Source organism: Pongo abelii, chromosome 2, assembly GCF_028885655.2.
Source record: "Pongo abelii isolate AG06213 chromosome 2, NHGRI_mPonAbe1-v2.0_pri, whole genome shotgun sequence".
In the NCBI taxonomy this organism is placed as follows: Eukaryota; Metazoa; Chordata; class Mammalia; order Primates; family Hominidae; genus Pongo; species Pongo abelii.
Genome location: NC_085928.1, coordinates 38,512,624 through 38,536,625, shown reverse-complemented (window position 1 = coordinate 38,536,625; position 24,002 = coordinate 38,512,624). Strand labels below are relative to the sequence as shown.

Below are 24,002 nucleotides of genomic sequence, written 5' to 3'. Positions count from 1 at the left end.
TTATTTCACAGCCAAATACACTTCCCTCACAGTCATCTTACTGGCATACAGTGTTGTCACAAAAATGAATGGAAGAACAGATAGAGGAAATGGAGGCAGGGAAGAATAAATGGTTAGAATTCGGAATGCTGAACAGCAGGGCAAATCTATCATCACCATTACTAAATAAAGGAAATCAAAATGCATCTTACAATGGGTGTATAGTACCCCTTTATATTAAAACAGAACACAAATAAAGTAGCCCCTACTTGGTGCCTGATACTACTAAGCAATGTGAGGCATACAAAAGGAGAGAAAACATCTCTTCTCCTTAAAAAATTATCTTCTGGGCCAGGCGTGGTGGCTCACACCTGTAATCCCAGCACTTTGGGAGGCTGAGGCAGGCGGATCACGAGGTCAAGAGATCGAGACCATCCTGGCCAACCTGGTGAAACCCCATCTCTACTAAAAATACAAAAATTAGCTGGGCATGGTGGCACGCACCTGTAGTCCCAGTTACTCAGGAGGCTGAGGCAGGAGAATCGCTTGAACCCAGGAGACAGAGGCTGCAGTGAGCCGAGATTGATCCACTGCACTCCAGCTTAGTGACAGACCAAGACTCTGTAAAAAAAAAAAAAAAAAATTATCTTCTGCTTGGAGGATATTAAGATGTTTGTTAAACAGAAAACTGATTTCCAAGAGCAGAGCCTGCACAGAGCAGGGTGGTGTGATGTTGACTGGATTCATACGTGCTAAAGAAATTCAGAAAGAGAAAGATAGTTCCATGCTGCCCTCTTCCTGGGTATACCTTCTCTGACTTGTCTGCTGGGTAAACTCCTCACCCTTCAGGGTCATTTTCTCCCCCACATCACCAACATGCCTCATACATTCCTCTGTCCCTTCATTTTGTCTGCTTTGTAACTGAACCACTTGTCTTTCCTATTATAGTATAAGCTTCTTGTGAGCAGGCTAGTTCTTTCATTTTTTCACCCACAGCCCATCACAGAATAGTGGTCTAATACCAGGATGAGGAAAGAATGAATCTCTCAAGAATGCTGTGGGGTAAGAGGTGGGGGCAGGGAGTCCTAAACTGGATGTGAGGTTAGACCGAATGGCAGGAAACTCTCTTCTAGCTCAGGTATTCAAGATTATGTAAAAGCTAACTGTGGGATAAAAATTTCACATTGTTTTTTGGAGAGCTGATTTTTAAAGAAGTGTAGAATTTGGATGGAGGGATCATGAAAGTATCCCAAGATAAACAGCTTCTTCTCCTCTAATCGAGAGGAGAAAACGAGGTGTGTACGTCTATGTGTCTTGACTGGCAGGAGGAAAGGAAGTTGAGCTCAGGGAAATGGTCTGACTAGATCAGAGCATCTACCCAAGAACTAGTAAAGGAAATTAATTTAATAACTAAAGGAAGGGCAAGTGACACAGTGCTTTACATACGGGGAAGAGACACTTCTATTTTTAATACGCAATAAGACACTATAGGTCCTTAAGTGGGAAAAAGGCATAAAAATAGGTATTTTGGAAAAATTATTTTGATGATGCTATGAAGCTGACACTGAAGAAGGCAGGTTATAATTGGTAGTAAAGCCAATTATAAGACCAGACCATCTTTTATGCAGAAATGAAATGTTGGGTGATGGTGAAGGACCCTAAACAGATCTTGCAAGTGAGGAGGTAGAAGCAGGTAGGTTCAGGCGTCAGGGTTTAACAGCTGCATGACAATGAAGCTGTTTCAGGGCCTCAGAACTGGGATGATGAAGAACGGAAAAACTGAAGAGCTAGCTGAAAGACTGAATTGGACTTGGGGACAATACTAGATGGCCTTATAAGACAGAAGGAAGCTTGGCCCCAAAAGAAGGAAACTTGACCCCAAATGGCAGTCTCCTCCCATTGACAAACTTGGAAAACAGGGATGGTGCCATCAACAGAAATGGGTAGGCCATTAGTAGAACCCATGCCAGGCAGGATACAGGGGAAGACACCAGTTTGTTTATAGACTTGTTGAATCTGACCTGATGGTGGGTTTTTTAGTTTGCTAGGGCTACCATTAACGAAGTGCCACAGACTGGGTAGGCTTAAATAACATACTTTATGACAGTCCTGGGGCTAGAAGTTCAAGATCAAGGTGTCAGCAGGGTTGGTTTCTTCTGAGGCCTCTCTCCTTGGCTCATAGATGGCCATGATTTATCTATGTCTTCACATGATCTTCCCTCTATCTGTGTCCTAATCTCTGCTTTTTATAAAGACACCAGTCATATTGGATTAGGGTTTACCTTTGTGACCTCATCTTAACTTAATTGCTTAAACGCCCTATTTCCATATATGTCACATTCTGAGGTCCTGAGGTCCTGCAGATTAGGACTTCAACATATGCATTTTGGGGGACACGATTCAGTCTGTAAGAGTGGAAGATGCCTGTGCTCCAAAGATGTGTTTTTGGCAGGAAGATGAAGGGTAGAACTGTGAGCATGGGGAGAGGCCTCATGGCCTCTTGTAATAAGAGGGAGAAAAAAGACTGACCTGTAATTAGTAACACCATTTGCAGAACAAAATAAATTGCTTTACAATTTCCTCCTTTATTTACTGCAGGAAGTTAGTTTAACATATCATTTCATCAAAGATACAGCAAAAGTAAACATCATCCAAATACATATGGAATTACAAGGAATTCCAAACATACAGAGCCAACATAGAGTTGAAACCAGTCATGTCTTACTATATTTCGGGAGTTTCTCTCCTTAATGGTTCTTGTGACCAGTAAAATGCAAATGTTCATGCTCATTCCATATCCTGAATAACAAAAATATCTCTGAAGTAGCCTTAGGATTATATTTAATGGAGAATTGCACAGAATTTTGGATATTTCCTTTCATTTTACAGAACCAATACTTGTGTCCAGACAAATTTTATTCTCAAACAAGTTATTCTTTATGAGTGAAAATCATCTAATGAGTTTTATTATGAAAAAAATTTTTTTGCTAATTCCTGAGGATACATGTAATGGAATTTAAATCAAAGTGGGGCACATCATCTCACTTTTACAAGTTATTCAGAAGCTTCTTGTGTGTGTTACTGAAACACTGGACCATCTAATCAAATTTTCCTTAGACATATCCAGAACCTTTCCAGAGACTTTTTTCTTTGCTATCTTACTGTAAGTAAAAATAGATTTGTATTAGAATCAAAGACACTTCTAAATTAAAGTTTATAAATCTTGAGGACATCTATATTTCACATGCCTTATTAAAACCATCACAACCTAAAAATTAATTCTGTAATGAGCACAGCCAAGTCAGTTCTCATCTGACAAGTGAGTGGCTGGCAGCAATTTTCACATCTGCTCTTCATTCGTGGGATGAGAGACACAGGGGAAAAGCTGATGGAACACTGACGACTCTCCACTTGCCTACAACTAATAATAGTCATCTTTCCTCAGCAAAGATGATGCTGTCCTTGCTATTTATTCTGCCAAACAAGAGTCAAAATAAAAAAAAATGTTAGGAGAGGGTTCTAGGGTAAAACCAAAAGAGAACAAATCTCAGCGTCTCTGTTTACCAGCTGTGATACCTTGAGCCAATTACTTAACCTCTTTAAACTTCAGTTTTTGCACATATGAGATAGTAAATGATAACAATGAGTATCTTCTACAGTAGTTGGAAAGGGAGGTAAAGTAGCAGGGTATGGTATGGAGGGTGTATTAGTCCATTCTCTCACTGCTACAAAGAAATACCTGTGACTGGGTAATTTATTATTTATTTATTTATTTATTTATTTTTGAGACAAGGTCTTGCTCTGTTGCCCTGGCTGAAGTACAGTGGTGCAATTGTAACTCACTGCAGCCTCGAACCCCTGGGCTCAAGAAATCCTCCTGCCTCAGCCTCCCAAGTAGCTGGGACTACAGGCACACACCACCACGCCTGGCTAGAGACTGGGTAATTTATAAAGAAAAGTTTAATTGGCTCACAGATCCACAGGCTGTACAGGCAACATGGCAGCATCTGCTTCTGAGGAGGCCTCAGGAAGCTTTTATTCATGGTGGAAGGCAAAGTCAGAGCAGGCATCTTCTCATGGCTGGAGCATGAGGAAGAGAGAAAGGGGGGAGGTGCTACACACTTTAAAACAACCAGATCTCATGAGAACTCACTCACTATCATGAGAACCACTGCATGGGGACAGTGCTAAATCATTTATGAAAAACCGCCTCCATGATCCAATCACCTCCCATGCCCCACCTCCCGCATTAGGGCTACATTTTGACATAAGATTTGGGTGGGGACACAGATCCGAATCCTATCATTCCACCCTTGGCCCCTCCAAAATCTCATGTCCTTCTCACATTGCAAAATCCAATCATGCCTTGCCAACAGTCCCCCAAAGTCTTAACTCATTCCAATGAAAGTCTAAACTCCAACTACATTCCAACTCGAAAGTCTAAAGTCCAAAGTCTCATCTGAGACAAAGCTAGCCCCTTCCATCTATGCGCCTATAAAATAAAAACAAGTTAGTTACTTCCAAGATACAATGGAGGTATAGGCATTGGGTAAATACTCCCATTCCAAAAGGGAGAAATTGGCCAAAGCAAATGGGCTAGAGGCCCCATGCAAGTCTGAAACTCAGTAGGGCAGTCCTGAAATCTTAAAGATCTAAAACAATCTCCTTTGACTCCATATCTCACATCCAGGGCACACGGATTCAAGGGGTGGGCTCCCAAGATCTTGGGCAGTTCCACCCCTATAGCTTTGCAGGGTTCAGCTCCCAGAGCTGCTCTCAAAGGCTGATGTTGAGTGCTTGTGGCTCTTCCAGGCAACAGGTGCAAGCTGTTAGTGTATCTACCATTCCAGAGTCTGGAGGAAGGTGGCCCTCTTCTCACAGCTCCACTAGGCAACGCTCCAGTGGAGACTCTGTGTGGGAGCTACAGTCCCACGTTTCCCCTCTGCAATGCCCTAGTAGGGGTTCTCCATGAGGGCTCTGCCCCTTCAGCAGGCTACTGTCTGGACATCCAGGCTTTTCCATACATCCTCTGAGATCCAGGTGGAGGCTCCCAAGCCTCAACTCTTGCACTCTGCATACCCACAGGCTTAACAGCATGTGGAAACCACCAAGGCTTATGGTTTACACCTTCTGAAGCAGTGACCCAAGCTGTACCTGGGCCCCTTTGAGCCACGGCTGGAGCTAGAATGGCTGGGATGCAGGGAGCAGTGTCCCAAGCCTGCACAGGGTAGTGGGGCTCTGAGTGAGGCCCACAAAACCATTCTGTCCTCCCAGGCCTCCAGGCCTGTGATGGGAGGGGCTGCCACAAAGATCTCTGAAATGCCTTTGAGGCATTTCCCCCATTGTCATGGCTATCACCATGTGCCTTCCTTTTAGTTATACAAATTTCTGCAGCCAGTCTGAATTGCTCCCCTGAAAATGGGCTTTTCTTTTCTACCACATGACTGGGTTGCAAATTTTTCAAACATTTATGTTTTGCTTCCCCTTTAAACATAAGTTCTAATTTTATGTCCTTTCTTTGCTCACACATTATTAGCATAGATTGTTAGAAGCAGGCAGGCCACAACTTCAACACATTGCTGCTTAGAAATTTCTTCTGCCAGATACCCCAAATCATCACTCTCAAGTTCAAAGTTCCATAGATCCCTAGGGCAGGGGTACAATGCCACCAGGTTCTTTGCTAACACATAACAAAAGTAACCTTTGCTCCAGTTCCCAATAACTTCCTCACTTTCATCTGAGATTCATTACCCTGGATCTCACTGTCCATATCATTAACAGCATTTTGGTCATAACAGTTTAACAAGTCTCTGGGAAGTTCCAAATTTTCCCTCATCTTCCTGTCTTCTTCTGAGCCCACCAAATTGTTCAAACCTCTGCCTGTTACCCAGTTCCAAAGCTGATTTCACATTTTCACATATCTTTATAGCAATGCCCTACTCTTCAGTACCAATTTTCTGAATTAGTCTGTTCTTGCACTGCTATCAAGAAATACCTGAGACTGGGTAACCTACAAAGTAAAGAGATTTAATTGACTCACAGTTCTGTACAGGAAGCATTGGGGCATCAGCTTCTGAGGAGGCCTCAGGGAGCTTCCAGAGGAGTAACAATTGCTACCATTTAGTGAGTGCCAACCATGTGCCACAAACTGCTTTAAATGTTTTTATGTATTGACTTAGTTACTCCTTATAATAACTCTATTATTAGCTCCATTTTACAGCTAAAGAAATGGAGGCACTGGGCATGGTGGCTCACACTGGTAATCCCAGCACTTTGAGAGGCCAAGGCACAAGGATCACTTGAGCCCCAGAGTTCGAGACCAGCCTGGGTAACATAGTGAGACCCTGTCTCTACAAAAAATATTTAAAAATCAGCCAGTGTGGTGGTGCACACCTGTAGTACCAGCTACTTGGGCAGCTGAGGAGGAAGGATCCCTTGAGCCTAGGAGTTCAAGCCTTCAGTGAGCTATGATTGTGCCTACACTCCAGCCTAGGCAATAGAGTGAGACCCTTAGGAAAAAAAAAAGAAAGAAAGAGAGAGAGAGAGAGAAAGACAGAAAGAAAGAGTGAGAAAAGACAAGAAAAGAAACAGAGACATAGTAACTTGTCCAAGATCTAATAAATGACAATGCCATGATTTTAATGCAGATATCTGGCTTCACAGTTCACACTCTCAGGTATTATGCCAGATCGCCTCCTCAAGGAAGAGACAAAAGTTCTTAGCTATCTAAGAAGCAAACAACTGCCAGTGAGGGTTCAGGAGATGACAGGGTTGTCTGTTGTTTCTTGATTATTGTGCTTACCAGAGGACAATAGATATAGTCAGCTACAAAAAGACTATGACAGATGTCATGGTGACATTCCCATCCCTTAGAATATATAAAGGCAGCAGGTTTTGAAAAGGAAAGGGACCTACCTCACACTTATTAGGAAGACTACTATCAAAACAAACAAAAACCAGATAATAACAAGTGTTGGCAAGGATGTGGAGAAACTAGAACCCTTGTGCACTGCTGGGGGGGAATGTAAAACTGGACCACTATGAAAAACAGTATGGTGGTTTCTCAAAAAATTAAAAATAGAGTTGCCATATGATCAAGCATTTCCACTTCTGGGTATATACCCAAAGGAATTGAAAGCATGAACTCAAACATACATGTGTATATTCATGTTCACAGCAGCATTATTCACAATATCTAAAAGGTGGAATTAACTCAAGAGGCCACTAATGGATTAATGAATAAACAAAATGTGGCCTATAATGCAATGAACTATTATTCAGCCTTAAAAAGGAAGAAAATTTTGACACATGCTATAACATGGATGAACCTTGAGGGCATTATGCCAGTCACAAAAGAACAAATATTGTATGACTGTACTTATATGTAGTACCTAGAGTAGTCAAATTCATAGAAGTAGCAAGCAGAATGATAGTTGCAAGTGGCTGGAGTGAGGGGAGTTTTTTTGTATAATGGGCACAGAGTTTCAGTTTTGCAAGATAAAAAGAGTTCTGAGGATGAATGGTGGTGATGGTTGCACAACTACGTGAATGTACATAATGCCACTGAACTAAATTGTACTTAATATACTTAAAAATGGTTAAGATAATAAATTTTATATTATGTATATTTTACAATTTCAAAAAATGATGTTAAAAAGGAAAACTAAAGGGTAAACTATTTATCAATAGGAATAAACCATAGGAGGCAATTGGAAATGACTTCTAGCAGCCTCCCTTACCTCCAAGTTCACTGCATTTCTCACCAATAATGCATCAGGGACCTAAGCAGCAACATATTGGTGGTCCAAAAACCACAAATCCCAGCTCTCCCAGGAAAGCTTCTGCAGACCATTATGGAAACTGCCACTTTCTGTGCCTCCTCTACTTCAGTGGATGTTAACCTTCTAGAGACCTTAAGACCTGGCTGCTGGATGCAGATGCTCCACCTTCACTCATTAACTTCAAAGTACAAACCCAAATGACTGGATTTCCTTTTCCTCAGGCCCAAATATGCAATCTGCATGCCAATTCTCTCATTACAAAAGCAAAGTTAACGATCAGGTTTTTCTTCCCCTAAATGAGAGGATCTTTACAGAGTCCATACATACTCAAGATATAAGATTAGAAAAAGGAAGCTTTAATTCAGCCACCTGACCTCAGCAGGCCCTGTCAGGAGAAGGAAGGAAAATCTACTGCCAATCTAGGCAGGGACCAATAAAGGAATATGGTTTTGTCAGCTTGCAGGTCCCTAAGGAACAAGGTCTCCCTCTCGTGGCCATGATAGAAACAGCAGTTCAACAAGCAAGTTTCAGTCAATTCTTTTCTTACAGGAATTCTGTTATGTCAGACATTCAGAAAGGTCATAGTGGGAATGGCTAGCCTCTGCTCCATGATGTCTTGGACCACAGCTTGGGATCAATCAACAGCTGGTGACTGGAATCACCTGGGGGAATCTTTATTTATAGGTCTGGCTGTGGATGCTGTCTGTCAGCAGGGACCTTAGCTGAGCTGTGGGCCAGAATAGCTACACGTGTTCTTTCCACAGGGTTTCTCTGTGTGGGCTACTTTGAGCTTTCTCAGAGTGATGCCTGGGTTCCAAGTGAGCATCCCAAGGGAGCAAGGTGGAAATGCACAGAATTTTAGGGATCTAGCCTCAGAAGTCACTGAACATCATTTCTACCATGTTCTCTTGGTTGACATGATAAAGTTCTGCCCAGGTTCAAGGAAAGGGAACACAGATCGCACCACTCAATGGGAGAACTGTCAAGGTCAGATTACAAGAAGAGTATGTGAGATGGGGGATACTGGTGGCCATCTTTGAAAAATACAATCTACCGCATTGCCCACCTGGTTGGCCAATGCTTCACTTGTCTTGGATACTCTCTGGTGGACACACCCATGTGCCACAAAGATATACACACTTTGTGCTCACTCCTTTAGGTCCCTCCACATGCCTCTTCCTCAGGTCTCTTTATTATTGAACTTCACATAGTCTATCTTAGAGACCTTTCACCCAATCAACCATACCATTCACTGTTGCTCAAGGCCATACATTTACACTGACCTCAGACTATTTTCTCCTTTCAAAGGAGATGAATGCATGTACTGAAGCTCTGCCAACCAGGATTCTGTTCACCTCAGTCCTTTAGGGTTCCTCCCTTAGTGGGATCGCAGTGTAGTAGCAATCCATTTTCAGTTCTACCAACATACCAAGCTTAACCAGTTTTGAGCATTTTCCAACATTATCAGCTGGTCATAGAGAATAACCCAGAGGACATAGGTGTGAGCTGAGAAACACAAAAGGCAAGGAGCTCTGAGCCATCTGTTCATGTATCTTGTGACTTTTGGACTTGCTTAGATGTGCTCACATGTATACCATTTCTGTTGTTCAGTGGATTGTTACTGTGAGCACCCAACCTTACAACAGCCAGTTCCTGAAGGGCAGTTCTGGTCATATAGTCATTTGATATTCCATAGTCAAGTGCCTGTTTCCGCTAGGACTCAATATTTTGCCCACAGCTGCTTTTCAAATGGTTTGGCTGAAGAAGGCAAAGCTGTACTAGAAAATCCTTGGAGCAGGCACCGTGATTCTCTCTTTAGGATCTGCCAGACATTCTATACAGCATCATTATTTATCACCCAGCACCTTTGGATCTGCCATGTCATTACGGCCTGAGTGGCAGGACAGCTTGTGCCATAGCCGAGACTTGCTGCTGAGCCCTCCCTTCTCTTGACCCTATTCAAAAATGGCAGCCTTTTGAGTCACCTGAAATGAGTTAGAACACTATTTCCAAATGTGGCATGGGCTATCTGCACAAAATACTGTTTCTCTTAGTGGAAGATGAGAGATACAAAAAATTTTCCTTTACATTGAAGGGGATTCCCAGGCATGCCTCAGATCACCAAACTCCTAAAAATATAATCAACGTTGCAGGTCCCTGAACATTTGTAATTTCTCTCTCACCCTTTGGCGTGCATGTATTTTACTAGGGCATCCAGAATACTTGACATTACCTGCTCTCTAGATCCAATTAACACTATGTCATCAATACAATGGATCCATGTTTTGTTTTGAGAAAAAAACAGAGACTTTTTGAACTATATGATGACAGAGAACAGGAGAGTTAACCAGCCCTGAGAATGTTCACAGCAAAATATCCACAGCCTTGAGTTAATCTGAACTCAATCTGCCCAAGTGAATGCAAATTGCTTTTGATCTTCCTTCCTCACAGAGATTGAACTAAACATATTTGCCAGATCAAAATCACACATGAAGTGCTAGCAGCTATGTTAATTGATTCAACCAAAAATACATTATCTGTTACAGCTTCTCTGATTAGGGATACCATTTGATTCAGTTTACAGTAGTCTACTATTATTTGCCATGGTCCACCTGGCTTCAAAGGGATCATACTGGTTAACTGAACTCCTTAGTCACCATTAGTCTTTCAAGTTGGCATTAATCTCTGCAATTCCACTGGAATGAGGTATGGCCTATGATTTATTATCTTTGCCAAGGAGTCAGGGAGAGGGATACAGTTTCAGGGACTTCCACTACGCCGTTCCTACCATAATGGTTCATATTTCATTGGTCAGAGGACCAGTGTAATGGTTCTACTAGCTGCTATCACAATCATGCACACAGCAACTGGGGAATGACCACAAGTTTATGGACCCATGACAGCCAGTGTGAAACAGATTAGAAAAAGTATCCTATCACCCAGCCACTGCATGCCCCATTCTAACAGGGGTTTATGGTGCACCTTAGACTCCCTGATATCCATGTAGTTCACCCTGTATCTGACAGCCCTTTAAAGAGCTAGGAATTCCCAATTTCTCCAGTATGGTTCCTCTGAAAAAATGGCCACAGGTTCCTGTGGAAAAAGTATGGGTAAATACTATATATATTTGTGGTGTTGCAGGGGGTCTTCCTCAGGGGGATCCAGATTCTCTTTAATTGATGAGCTCTGGGTTTCCAAACTGGCTCACATGTGGAAACCGGTCCAGAGATCACACTATTCCATTTTGGCAGCTGACATGCCTTCTGTTCACCAGCTCAAGTTCATTGTTATTGCTGCTATATAATTCAATCAACACTTACATTAGCTTTCTATCTAACTTGCCCCTACGAATATCATAGTCTATGGAACACCACAGATATCCTGAATATCAAGAACCTCTGACTGCAATTACATACATTTTGCTTCTGATGATTCCGCGCTGCCAAATGCCTTTGCTATTCTAGGATTTTACGGTACCTATTGATACTAGAGCATCTCCTGCTGTCATTCCTAGCCTGCACAGGACAGTTGCCATTAAGACTCTCAGCCAAGTTGGTACTCAATCACTACTGCAAACTTATTGTGTTAGTGAAAAGATTGTCTTCTGGCCCTCCCAGGGAACACAGTGAGCTGACAGGTTCTTTGGTCTTGAAAAACAAATACATTCTAAAAAAAAGTCCAGGGCTCTGAGCCTTCTGACTCTTTCCTTAATAATCTGCCAAGGCAGTTCTGACGTCTCCATCTCATTTACCATAGATCACCATTGTGTCTAAGCTTCAAGTTACCTCACAAAATTGTTGGTTCTTGCTGACATAGAGAAAACCTATAGCTTTTCTCATGAATAAGTAATTTTCTCCTGTAGTAGGTACTATACTTTCCACTCTGTCTATGCTGAGATTTAACCCTAGTTCTTGGTGAAGAGGAAATTTAGAGAGGTGAAAGCAGATCCTAAGACAATGAGACAACAAAAACATCATGTTTGTGAGGTGCTCAGAGAAGGAAGCTATCAGCATGATGGAAATGGTCAATCACAGCTGCAGGGCAGCTCAGACACAGGTCAAAGGAAAATGGAGCAGGTTATCAACAGTATTGCTTCAAAGTCATAATAAAAGAAGAGGGCGGTATGAAAAAAACCAGGAGGATTTTAATAGAATCCAAATCTTTACATACACATACAAATCTTTCCAGGAAATTCCACCAAGCAATCAGAATTGAGAACCATTGTCCTAAATTATTGGGTTTCAAAATTCATTGAGAAAATAGAAGTCAAAAGATAGGAATGGCTTCATCGTCCTGCCATCTCAGGAATCTTCTTAAAATGAAGTGACCCTGCTCCTATCAGATGGCATCTCCTCCATGTGGCTCTGAATCTCCATCTGTTTCCCCTTGGCAAGAACTTGACTCTCGCAATTATTCCCTTTTCCTTGACTCTCAGAAGTGCACCCTTGTCTCGGGACTACTCTTCTTTCTTGACTTGAAGGGATCATATTTGTGTCGCTTTCCTCCTCCCTCTGGCTATTTTCTCCTGGGCTCTTTGGCCTCTCCTCCTACACCTGACATCTAAATAGTGGAGGCCCAGGAACTCTTTTCTGCTCTCTACACTGTCTCCCTAAGTAATCTCATCCAGTCCCACTTCTCTTCATTTCCATTTCTCCTATCAAATTCCAAGACACTGCTATCTCGCTTTGATGACTACAAGAGCCTCCAACCTAGTCTTTCTGTTTGTACTATTATTACACATCATCCAGCTTAAAAAACATAAGCAGATCTCACAGCCTAAAAATTCCCCAATGGTTTCCTGCTTGAAATCCTTATGATTGCTGAGAAGCTCTTTCAGGTATGGCCCCCATCTACTTCTCTATCCTCATCTCTTGCCACAGTCCTCCACTAACCCTGCCACCTAGGTCACAATTGCTATGTAGTTCCTTTATAGCACTTTTATCTTTTAGCTGAAGTTATCATTTTTATCTGAATTTATTTATTCATTTAGTTGTCTTTTGTCTATTTTGTCCTTATTGTTTATGGCCTGTTTTGTCCTTGTCTAAGGCCTAGTTCATCATTTTACCCCTTAAACTGTTCCCTCCTCGTTTTACTAGTCCTAAGATTTTTTTTTTTTTTTTTTTTTTTTTTAGTTTTTAAGATTTGAACCTTTAGATTTTTTTGACTTCTGTTTTCCTCACCATCCTATTTCCAAAATATTAGCACAAATTGATGGTAATGCTCCTCATTTTGGTTCTTCCTTTTTTTCTATACTATTGTTACCCTCGTGCAGTGACTGTGGGTCATTTTGGGAACACAGACCACATTGAGAGTGCTATGAAGGTCATGGGGCAGATGGGAAATCACTTACTAGTAACTCAGCAAGTTACTTAATTCTCTGTGCCTTAGTTTCACCATCTATAAAATGGAAAGAAAAACAGTATAAACCTGGAGCAGATGCTTTTTATGCCCCTTAGCTCATTTTGAAATTGGCTCAGCCACGGAGGAAAGTTCTGGGCACACTGTCATCATCCCACCTCAAGTGAGCTCTACTCTTGAGCAGGTATACTGCTCTACTCTTCTGCCTCAGGGCTTTCTCCAACAGCATCACAGCCTGGGAATATCTGCCAATTCACATCCCTGGCAACAACCCTCACTCAATGGTGGATGACAGTCAGTGGATAAGTGTCCTAGCCTTCTGTCTTTTGAAGATGCTATGTTGTCTGGGGTGTATACCCTAGGGTTCATCGTTGTGCACCAGAAAAATTTAGGACCTGAGCACACACGAGGAGTTTAGGAGCGTACGTTTAACAGGCAGAAGAGAAAAGAAAGAGGTCTCTTCTTTATATAGAAAAAGGGGTCTCTAAGCAGAAAAGACTGGCTGGTGGCGGAATGTGCTGAATTTTCTAGTCCAGTTTGAGGAGGCGGTGTCTGATTTACATAGGGCTCACAGATTGGTTCGACCAGGTATGATGTTTTCATAGCACACGGGGAAGGCTGGTCATTCCACCCGAATCTTATTATGCAAATGGGCTTTCCAGTTGATCAGTGCCATCTTGCCTGCTCCTTGCAGTACACGTGGCTGGCAGAGAAGGGAAGACGGAGGTGCCATTTGAACATGTCTAGACCTTAGTTCCTGCCAGCATTCATTCATGTAAGCTCCCAGCTTGCAGGCTGCTCTTTGTTAGAAAACTATTTGGGGCTGCTTTTCATTAAAAAGAAAAGCCTTACTGAGGACTCCCATACCCTTACTGTCTGTCTAAGTAATTTCTTCTTAATCCTGTGTCACTTTGTGAGGCTAATTCTGGGGTATATCCTATTTTTTTCAGAGGGTCTCCAACAGGATAAAGAGCCAGTTATTGTCTATATCAAAACCAGTTTAATATCAATCCTCCTTCCTTGTCTCATTCTCTCTGCCTTTATTCCTGCATCCTGGTATCACCTCCCAAATAAACTACTTGCACCCAAGCCTTTGTCACAGGCTCTGCTTTCAGGGGAACCCTAAGTAGGCGGTTGATTTTATCAGTTGGGGTCCTACCATGCAAAAGATGACCCATTTAAGATGGAAAACTAAAAAGAATTTAGTAAGAGGAGTATTTCTGAACATGAGGTCGGGTTAGGGAAATGAAACATGGTGTAGAACCCCAGGACTAGTAATGGTGGGGAGCAGTTACCACTCCTAAGTCTGAAGAGGCAAAGGCAATAAGTAGTTACTAGACTCAGAAGAAAGAATTGAGGAGAGCTGTGGCCTTCAGTTAAGGGACCAGCGTCGGGACTCAAGTGAGACAAGTATTCTCAGGTTGGTGTCAGTGTCAGCCTGAGAGTGACTGCCTCGTTAAATCTGGTGTCCCAGGTCTCTGCTTGCCTCACCCTAGTCCCAGCACAGTATCTCATGGAGTTATGATTAAATGAATTAAGATATAAGAGGCATAGAAGTGTCAGCCTGAGAGTGACTGCCTCATTAAATCTGGTGTCCCAGGTCTCTGCTTGCCTCACTCTAGTCCCAGCACAGTATCTCATGGAGTCATGATTAAATGAATTAATATATAAGAGGCATAGAGAGGTACCTACAACATGCTATTGTTGATATTGTTACTACCATTATTGTCTACATGATGCAAAAGTTTGAATACATTATGATGGTTCCTGAAGTACACTTATAGGCTGGGCTTATTGACTAAGAACCTCTGCAATGATTAAGACCTTTTCATTGTGTGGTGAGCATTCACGAAACAGCCTTCAAACTTTATCGCTCTCTTACTAATTCAGTTTTTGCCAACCTTTCACATCATGGCATCCATAGAAAATGGTAATATTTGTACAACGCTAGAGTGAAAAGATGATGATACCCTCAACCTGAGGCAACTGCCCCAAGGTCACTGCTTCCTCCAAAGACTGCGGGGGTCAGTCTTCGGCCCACCCATGCCAGGTGGGAAGCTCTGCTTGAATCCATTATCCATCCTGCACAGTAATACCAATTTAGCTTTCCTAAAACAATACTTCTATCATGTCCTTTGCCTCTAATAACAATAACAAAAATCCAGAATTCTTGGTCTGATACTCAAGATTAAGGCATGGGGTTGAAAGAGACCACAGAAATCATGAAATTTCTCCCCTTTATTTTACAGACTCACAAAGACAGACCCAGCAAAGTTTAATAACTTATTCAAAGCAACATTCCAATCTTTCTGCCAAGGAACTATTATTTACCCTATCCATTTTTGCCGACAGACATCCATTGTCAAGTGCTACCTCCCAGTTCACCCTATTGGGAAATGAATGCTTCCTCCTTTAAACTCTAATAATACTCATTCAGATACTGAACAGTAAGACGGAGCAGAAAAAGACCTAATAGTTATTTCAGCCTGAGCTTCCCTGTGTTAGATGATATGATCAGATACTGGAGAGTACGGTTTTACAATACACTGATTTATAAACCAGGATGCCTATTCACTAATAACCAATTCACTAATAACAGAACAAATAGAACAGAAATGGATGCTACAACTTAGGTTGGCTATTCAATATAATCTGGGGTCAGTAAACTTTTTTTTCTGTAAAGTTAAAGCAAATATATGTGGGAATAGTAATAAATAGTAAATATATGAGGTCTACAAACAGTCTCTGCTGCATATTTTTCTTTACCTTTTTTGTTGTTGTTGTTGTTGTTTTGTTCTGTTTCTAACAATGCTTTAAAAATGTAAAAAATGGCTGGACACAGTGGCTTAGGCCTCTAATACCAACACTTTGGCAGGCTGGAGTGGGAGGACTGCTTGAAGCCAGGTGTTTAAGACCAGCCTGGGCAGCAAAATGAGACGCCATATCTACAAAAAACAAAAACAACAACAAAATAACCAAGCATGGTGGCATGTGCCTGTAGTCCCAGCTACTCGGGAGGCTGAGGCGAGGTGGAATATAATGTAAGACCATTCATAGTTCATTGTACAAAACAGGTATCAATTCCCATTAATGCATAGACACTCCATAATTTAGTATTGCCAGACTTCTTTTTTTTTTTTTTGAGACGGAGTTTCGCTTTTGTCAACCAGGCTGGAGTGCAATGGCACCATCTCAGCTCACTACAACCTCCACTTCCCGGGTTTAAGCGATTCGCCTACCTCAGCCTCTCAAGTAGCTGGGATTACAGGCGCCTGCCACCATGCCCGGCTAATTTTTGTATTTTTAGTAGAGATGGGTTTAGCCATTTTGGCCAGGCTGGTCTGGAATTCTTGACCTCAGATGATTCACCCACCTTCGGCCTCCCAAAGTGTTGGGATTACAGGCTTGAGCCACCGCGCCCGGCCCACACTTCTTTATTTTGTGATTTATTGCCTGAAAAACTGTCTCGCTGTGGTGTTTTTTTCTATTTCCCAGATTAATAATCAGACTGAACATCTTTTCATATTTATTAGTCATAGCACTTCCTCTTCCACACTGGCATTTCTTATCTTTCTTTTTCAAAAATCTATTAATCACGAAAATCTCGTCATCTACATTTCTTCCCAAAAGCCACATTACTTTTGATCTTTATAGATTATTTTACATTTGCCATATTTATACATAATATCTTCCCTTTTGGGGCATTTAGAGTGTGCTGACAAAGTCTAGGCAGTTATGCATTTATAAAACATCTATGAGTTGGGTGCACACGGGGTAATTTTCCACATATGGCTAATCCTATCCTCATAAGATTAAGTTTCCCTGTCTTGTCATTTCCGAGGATGTAACCTATTATAAGTAGAGCCCTTTATTCTTACAAATTGAATTTCCACTACTGTAGGCTAACATCTGAAGGGGCTCATCTTACTATTCCATGCATAGTACCAGGCACGTTGCGTGCTTTTACTACATTTTGTATAATTTTCACCTCTGTGTTTGACGTCCTGAAAAATACCGTCCACAATTACTTCACAGCTAGCCCCAGCACTTGGCGCCCAGCGGGTTTTCCTAGTCCCTCCCTGCCACTTCACGTTGGGACTGGGACAAGAGGCACTGTGGGTCTCTTACCTATGGTTACGAAGCAATGGACTCCCTTATTACTTCGTTTCCCAAATAGGGAGTAGGACACAACAACCTAGGGAGCATGGGGAAAACAACTTTCGGGTCTTCGAGCCACTTGTGTCTTTCTGTGGGCGAGCCTTTCCAGACCCACAGAAAGGAAAAGACATTTTCCTTACTCATATTGCATAAATAGCAGAACTACATTTACCACAAAGGCCCGACATTCATGGTCATGGATCCTTGTGCATGTTTTCTAAGAGCAAACTGTACAAACACACAAACTCTGAAACACTGACACACAAGTGAAAACACACGCACGTGTTTGGGTCTTCTCCCGCAACGCAAGTTCTTTGAAACTGAGCGGAGAAAAATCGTCTTCGCATCGTGTCTCACACTTTCGACACAATCTTATCGAGAAACGTAACACCTAAACAAAATTTTTTAAAAATATATTATCAAAAACGATGACAATACCTTTCTTCTTATGTTCCTTTTTGTCTATAAGCTTTGGGGGGATTTATTTTGCGTTTCCAAACTGCTTCTGCCTGTCGGCGCCTGTGTGGAAACTGCGACGAGTCTGGAAGCGGCTGCCGGAGAGGCGGGGCAGAGGTGTGACGTCATCGCCGCGGGGCGGAGGCGACAGTGTCTAGCTGGGGCTCCGCGTGTAGCTACGCCGGCCGCCTGGCTTTGAGACAGCGTGATTCTCTGCAGCTGGCCGCCTCCCGCTGCTGTTCCGCCCACGTCGAGTCCTGAGCTGAAATGGCAGACGATCTCGGAGACGAGTGGTGGAAGAACCAGCCGGCTGGAGCAGGCAGCAGCCCAGGTACCCACTCTGTGCCCGCTCTCCTACGGGGCCTCTCCCGGAGCCCTTCCGTGCGCCTCAGCCCTGGTCGCTTCTGGCGGTCGCGGTGTCCACCCGGCAGGGGTGTGCACCGCCTTGGGAGCGCGCGAGCATCTCGGGGAAAATGGTGCAAGAGATTTTTTAACACGTGAAACAGACAACTGTGACATTAACTCAGATCTGTCTGCCAGCCAGGAAGGATCCTTTCCACAAGCTTTCTCTTTTCCTTATTTCTTGAGAATAGATAAGACAGTTTTTGTGAAGAGAGGCAACTTTGTATGATGGTTAAGGGTGACCCATGAACTGCTTTCAATTTAGACTGAGGTCAGAAGCAGGGGTTACTGCTTCAGACTGCTTCCATTCAAATCACGACTACGGTATTCTGATACTGTTTAGCCTCCTTTTCCTCATCTGTAAAATAATGGTAACAATAATGTCCATTTCATAAAGTTGTGAAGATTAAGTGAAGTTAGTACAGTAAAGCACTTTAGCACAGTGCTTGACATATAATGTGTGGTAAATATAAGTTGCTGTATTTCTTGTGGTCATCATCATTATCATGTAATTTGGAATATTAGAACTGGAAGGAGGCTTAAATAGAGATCATCCTTTGAACTCACTTATTTTACAGATGAGAAACATAACCTAAAGATGTCAAGTAACTTGACAAGTTCACAAAGCTAGCTCCTTTCAGAAACAATACTAGAATTCAGTTAACACAATTTGAATAGTTTCTACTATGCTCTGCTATGTTTACCAACTCCTGATGTAGTGGGCATGTCATCCCCAATTAGAGTAGCATTAAGTAACCCCCCATGTCAGGCTAGCCTTGAACTTTTTAAGTTCCATCACACCTACCATGCAATTATTGGCTAGTTGGTTTTTATCACTCCTCAAGGTCTGCCTCTTTTCTCTACAAGAGAAGACAGGGCCAAAGTCAGATTCATACTTCTGTCATCCACAGGGCCCTGCACATGTTAGACACTTGATACCTATTTGCTGCAAACAATCTTGAAATACTAGTTGTGAAATATCCATTAAAAATAACCGACTTCATTTGTTGCATTGTTTCCGGAAGGTCAAGCCTTCAGGTACAAACTAAGCAGATGTCATTTTTAGAAAGGTAGCCAATACAACATTTCCTTGATTAAACTTCCTGACTCTTTTGCAGCCCTGCGGTGTTCCACATTTACTTTAATAACTACCCCTCCCAACTCAGGTGTTAAAAAGCTCTATTTTATGATATGATTGAAGATTAACAGAGGCCATTTAAGAAATAGTTGAAGTCTGTTTGAGTGGTGAAGGGGATCCCAATTCTTGGTTCTAGTCCTCACTAGCTGTGTGACTTTCAAGTTATTCATCCCTTGGAAGAAAGGCAATCAACATGTATTGAGTATCTGTTATGTGACAAATGTCTTCATAAATATGAATTTATTTAACCTTCATAACATCCCTAAAAGGTAAGTATTCTCTTCATTTGTATAGGTGAAGAAACAGAAAAAAGTTAAGTCGTGTTCTTAGGAACACACATTGAAGAAGAGGTCTGGGAAGAGTTAAGTCAAGTGTGATTGATTTTGAAAGTCATGCTTTTCCCGCTACTACTTTGTGACTTCTCTGGGCCTTTGTATCATAATCTGTAAAGAGCCCTTAAAGATCATCTTTTTTAGGGTTTTACCAGCCAACAGGTTTTTTTTTTCTTTTTTTTTTTTTTGACACGGAGTCTCCCTCTGTCGCCCAGGCTGGAGTGCAGTGGCACGATCTCAGCTCACTGCAACCTCTGCCTCCTGGGTTCAAGCGATTCTCCTGCCTCAGCCTCTCAAGTAACTGGGATTACAGGTGCCCGCCACAACACCCAGCTAATTTTTGTATTTTTAGTAGAGACGGGGTTTCACCGTGTTGGCCAGGCTGGTCTTGATCTCTTGACCTCGTGATCTGCCCGCCTCGGCCTCCCTAAGTGCTGGGATTACAGGCGTAAGCCACCGCGCCTGGCCCCCAACCATTTTAAACACTGAATCTAGTAAAACTTTAAATTGCTACAGCCTCCTTCATCTAAGTTGCCAGAATTCTCATGAAGACAATGTGTTGGAGTGCCTAAGGTTGCTCTACTTCTTACATTCCTTCTAGCCATAAGACTAACCTTTTTTTTTTTTTTTTTTTTTTTGAGAAGAAGTCTCACTCTTGTCCCCCAGTCTGGAGTACAGTGGCTGCGATCTCAGTTCACTGCAACCTCCACCTCCTGGGTTCAAGCAATTCTCCTGCCTCAGCCTCCCGAGTAGCTGGGATTACAGGAGCCTACCACCACCCCCAGCTAATTTTTGTATTTTTAGTAGAGACGGGGTTTCACCATGTTGGCCAGGCTGGTCTTGAACTCCTGACCTGAAGTGATCTGCTCGCCTTGGCCTCCCAAAGTCCTGGGATTACAGGTGTGAATCACCGCACCCGGCCAAGACTGAGCTTTGAAAATTGCTGGCATTAAATTTATCAGAGGCCTTTGCTTTGTTCGCTGCTCCTAAGCAAAGTAAGTATATGCCTTTATTTGAAATCTCCTTGATTATTCACTGGCAATTTGCCTAACTGTAATCTGTACAGCGTTTCTAATTCAAAAGAAATCACAGCTGAACCACTTCAGATTTCCTTATTCTTCTTTTATTGATGGGATCTAGCCTTGATCCTAGAGCACAAGGCTTACTTACCTGGCTGCCTTCTTGAAGTCTTTGCTGAAGTTATTTGATAGGGATATCAAATGTATTCAATTGTTATTTCATCCTGAAATACGTGAATTATGTTTTGTTTTGAAAGTTGAAGGAGAAATAATACGTTAAATCAGAGAAAGGAAAGATAGTTGTATTGGTGCTTTTATTCCTGTTGTGGATTATGCTATCTGCCTATAAAAATAAACATCTTTTGCTATAATCTGTTCCCCCTTGAAATCCATGGTAGCAAGGCAGTGGAAGATTTCAGTCACTTACAAATACTTGTTGGTTGTACATGGTTTATAACACCTATCTAATGTGCCTATCTGTTTGTTGTCTGTCTAAGGAACTGTACTATTTTTTGGCTGTTCTCATGTCTTCTTAGATGTGGTATGTAACACAAAGTTTTCATGGCTCTTTAAAACCTGTCATTTTTGTGCTAGAGTTCTACATTGCACTGGAGCTCAACATGGGACCTGGCACTTAATTGGTGTTTGGTGGATGTTAGCAGAATAAATGTATGTGTGTATGCATGTTACCTGCTACAGAGTATGTAGGCAGACATGTAATTTCTCATCCAGTCTAGACACTTTTGTGAGTGGAAGGCTATGCAATTAGAATTTTGCAGGGACTCTCCTGGTCCTTAAGGGATGTCTAGTCACTCCATTGGTGGCAATTGGAGTCATGGCCCAACATAAGACAGCTGGGAGTCACAGTGCTGAGTGTGCAGCCCAGGATGTCTTAGGCATAAGACCCCAGGAATCGTCTAATGGCATCTAATATTTGATTTATTTCCTTATTCCCTGTAAACCTTCAGAAACGTTTGAAGTGACTTATAGTAAGTAATACGTTCAGTAGAATAATGATTTGAAAATATTAATGCTGAAATGAGCAAATACAATGCCTGAGATTTTAATGTAGTTGACCGGTCTGGGTACTTTCTCAGTGTGAAGCTGAAAACTGAGAGAATGTCAATCACAGCATGGATTTCGTGACTTAAGGAAGAGAGCCAAGAAATTCTGCAGTTGGAAATGTCACTTGAGGGCCTGTAATCCCAGCACTTTGGGAGGCCAAGGTGGGCAGATCACCTGAGTCCAGGAGTTTGAGACCAGCCTGGCCAACATGGAGAAAACCTGTCTCTACTAAAAGGACAAAAATTAGCCAGGTGTGGTAACAGGCACTTGTAGTCCCAGCTACTCAGGAGGCTGAGGCAGGAGAATTGCTTGAACCCAGGAGGCGGAGCTTGCGGCAAGCCAAGATCGCACCACTGCACTCCAGCCTGTGCTACAGACTGAGACTCTGTCTCAAAAAAAAGAAAAAAAGGAAAAGATAAAAGAAAATGTTACTTGATCATTTACTCACTGAAGATGAAGAGAATACTGATTGCTTTCCCTTTTTATTTCAATGATATACCTATTAAATTACCAAATCCAGTACCCAGTAGGCAGCTAAGTATGTGAGTGTGGAGCCCCAGGGCCAGATCCAGGCTGAGATACAGATTTAGGAATAACTGGCATACAGATAGGTTATTTTTAAAGAGCATATTCTTAGCAGTCTGTAACATTGAGCCTCCATGTCTTTTAAGGAGGGTCTTTCATATGCTTCCCCAACTCATTCTGAATCTTTGATGACATCTCTTCCCAAGCACCTAACTAGAAAACTGAAGTGTTAAGACACTTCTGTGTACAGTGCCAGGAGACTGCAGGTAATAATACCAGTTTGCGGCCAGGCGCAGTGGCTCACGCCTGTAATCCCTACACTTTGGGAGGCTGAGGCAGGTGGATCACCTGAGGTCAGGAGTTTGAGACCAGCCTGACCAATGTGATGAAACCCTGTCTCTACTAAAAATACAAAAAATTAGCTGGGCATGGTGGCACACACCTGTAATCCCAGCTACTCAGGAGGCTGAGGCAGGAGAATTGCTTGAACCCAGGAGGCGGAGGTTGCGGTGAGCTGAGATCATGCCACTGGCACTCCAGCCTGGGCAATAAGAACAAAACTCCATCTCAAAATAATAATGATGATAATAATAATAATAATACCAGCTTGCATTTGTTGAGCACTTACTACCTGCCAGATGCTGTTTTGATTGCTTTACATGTTCTTGTTAATTTAATCTTCCCAAGTACACCAGCTGTAGTTACTGTTGTTATCTTTATTTTACTGATGAGGAAGTTGAGACACTGAGAAATTAAATGATTTACCTAATACTATTTAATTTAATTCACCCAATACTATCTATTTAATTGGTAAATGGGGGAGCTGTGATTCATATGCAGGCAGTCTGAAACCAGAGCCTGTGTGCTTATCTTTTGCATTCTCATTATCAGTGGTAAGAATCTCACCTCTAAAGGAATAATCCATTATTGGTTTAAAGAGACTTATAATTTAGAAAGTCTTTTGTTTATATATAGTTATGAAATTGTGTCTATTAGTTTTCCAAAGTTTACTCTTTTAAAGAGCACTGGTTACTTGGAGCTACAAATAAGCAGCTTTTCCATTTGGGCTTTGAGAACCATTTCTGCCAGTAACTCAAACCTGATCCTGGAGCTCAAAGCTTAACATATATGGCTGCCTTCTTTAAATCTTTGCTTAGTTATTTAATAGGGATGTCAAATGTAAACAAGACGCAGCTACTGAATTATTCTCCAAACCTGCTTTTTCTCCAGACTTTCCTGTCTCCATAAATTAAACCACCAACTACACAATTTCACAAAGGCCTAGCAGTATTCTGATTTATTTATTTTTTTCACCCCTATATCTCATCCATCAAGTCCTGTTGTCACTACCTCCAAAACATATCCTGATTCTTTCTTTGCATTTTTCTCCGCTCTGCCTCCATTGAAGTATACATTATCATCCTTCTGCCATAAGCTTCTAACAGGGCTCAGAGTTTCCACCTTGTCCCTCACTCACCAGCTAGAGGTCTTTTGAAAAGAAGTCAGGCCACTTTCCTGCTTAAACCTTCCAATAGCTTTTTCCCTGGCACATAGAATGAAATTCAAATTACTTACCACGGCTGGTGGCCACCAGGTCTTCTACTATTTACTCCCCTATAGTTTATGCTGCCCCACCCACACCAGCCTTCATTCTGTTCCTCAGTAGGCCACACTCACTCTGTCTTACTTAGCCATTTGTGTTAGCTGTTTCTTTTCCTTTCTGTCCTGTCCTTCTGATTGGCTGGCTTTCGTTTTTTTTTTTTTGTTTTTTTTTTTTTGAGCTAGAGTC

At 42.0% G+C, this 24,002-nt stretch overlaps 1 protein-coding gene and 1 long non-coding RNA gene across 5 annotated transcripts in view; one reads left to right on the top strand and one right to left on the bottom strand.

Moving 5' to 3' along the window:
• The window catches only part of LOC134761109 (uncharacterized), a 136,238-nt gene extending 118,380 nt beyond the window's left edge, over window positions 1–17,858 (bottom strand). The window contains exons 1-2 of one of the 2 annotated variants that reach the window (XR_010139342.1): window positions 17,715–17,858; window positions 484–600 (exon numbers count right to left, since the gene is read on the bottom strand). This is a non-coding gene — a long non-coding RNA (uncharacterized LOC134761109). Of the gene's footprint in view, window positions 1–483; window positions 601–17,558; window positions 17,578–17,714 lie in introns of those variants that run through there. The other variant, XR_010139343.1, reaches the window with a different exon arrangement.
• Window positions 17,859–17,888: 30 nt separating this feature from the next.
• The window catches only part of CMSS1 (cms1 ribosomal small subunit homolog), a 370,900-nt gene continuing 364,786 nt past the window's right edge, over window positions 17,889–24,002 (top strand). The window contains exon 1 of one of the 3 annotated variants that reach the window (XM_009238645.2): window positions 17,889–18,063. In XM_009238645.2, the coding sequence (XP_009236920.1) occupies window positions 18,000–18,063 (64 nt within the window). In that variant the 5' untranslated portion in view covers window positions 17,889–17,999. The remainder of the gene's footprint in view (window positions 18,064–24,002) is intronic. The other 2 variants (XM_054551625.2, XM_054551624.1) reach the window with 2 other exon arrangements.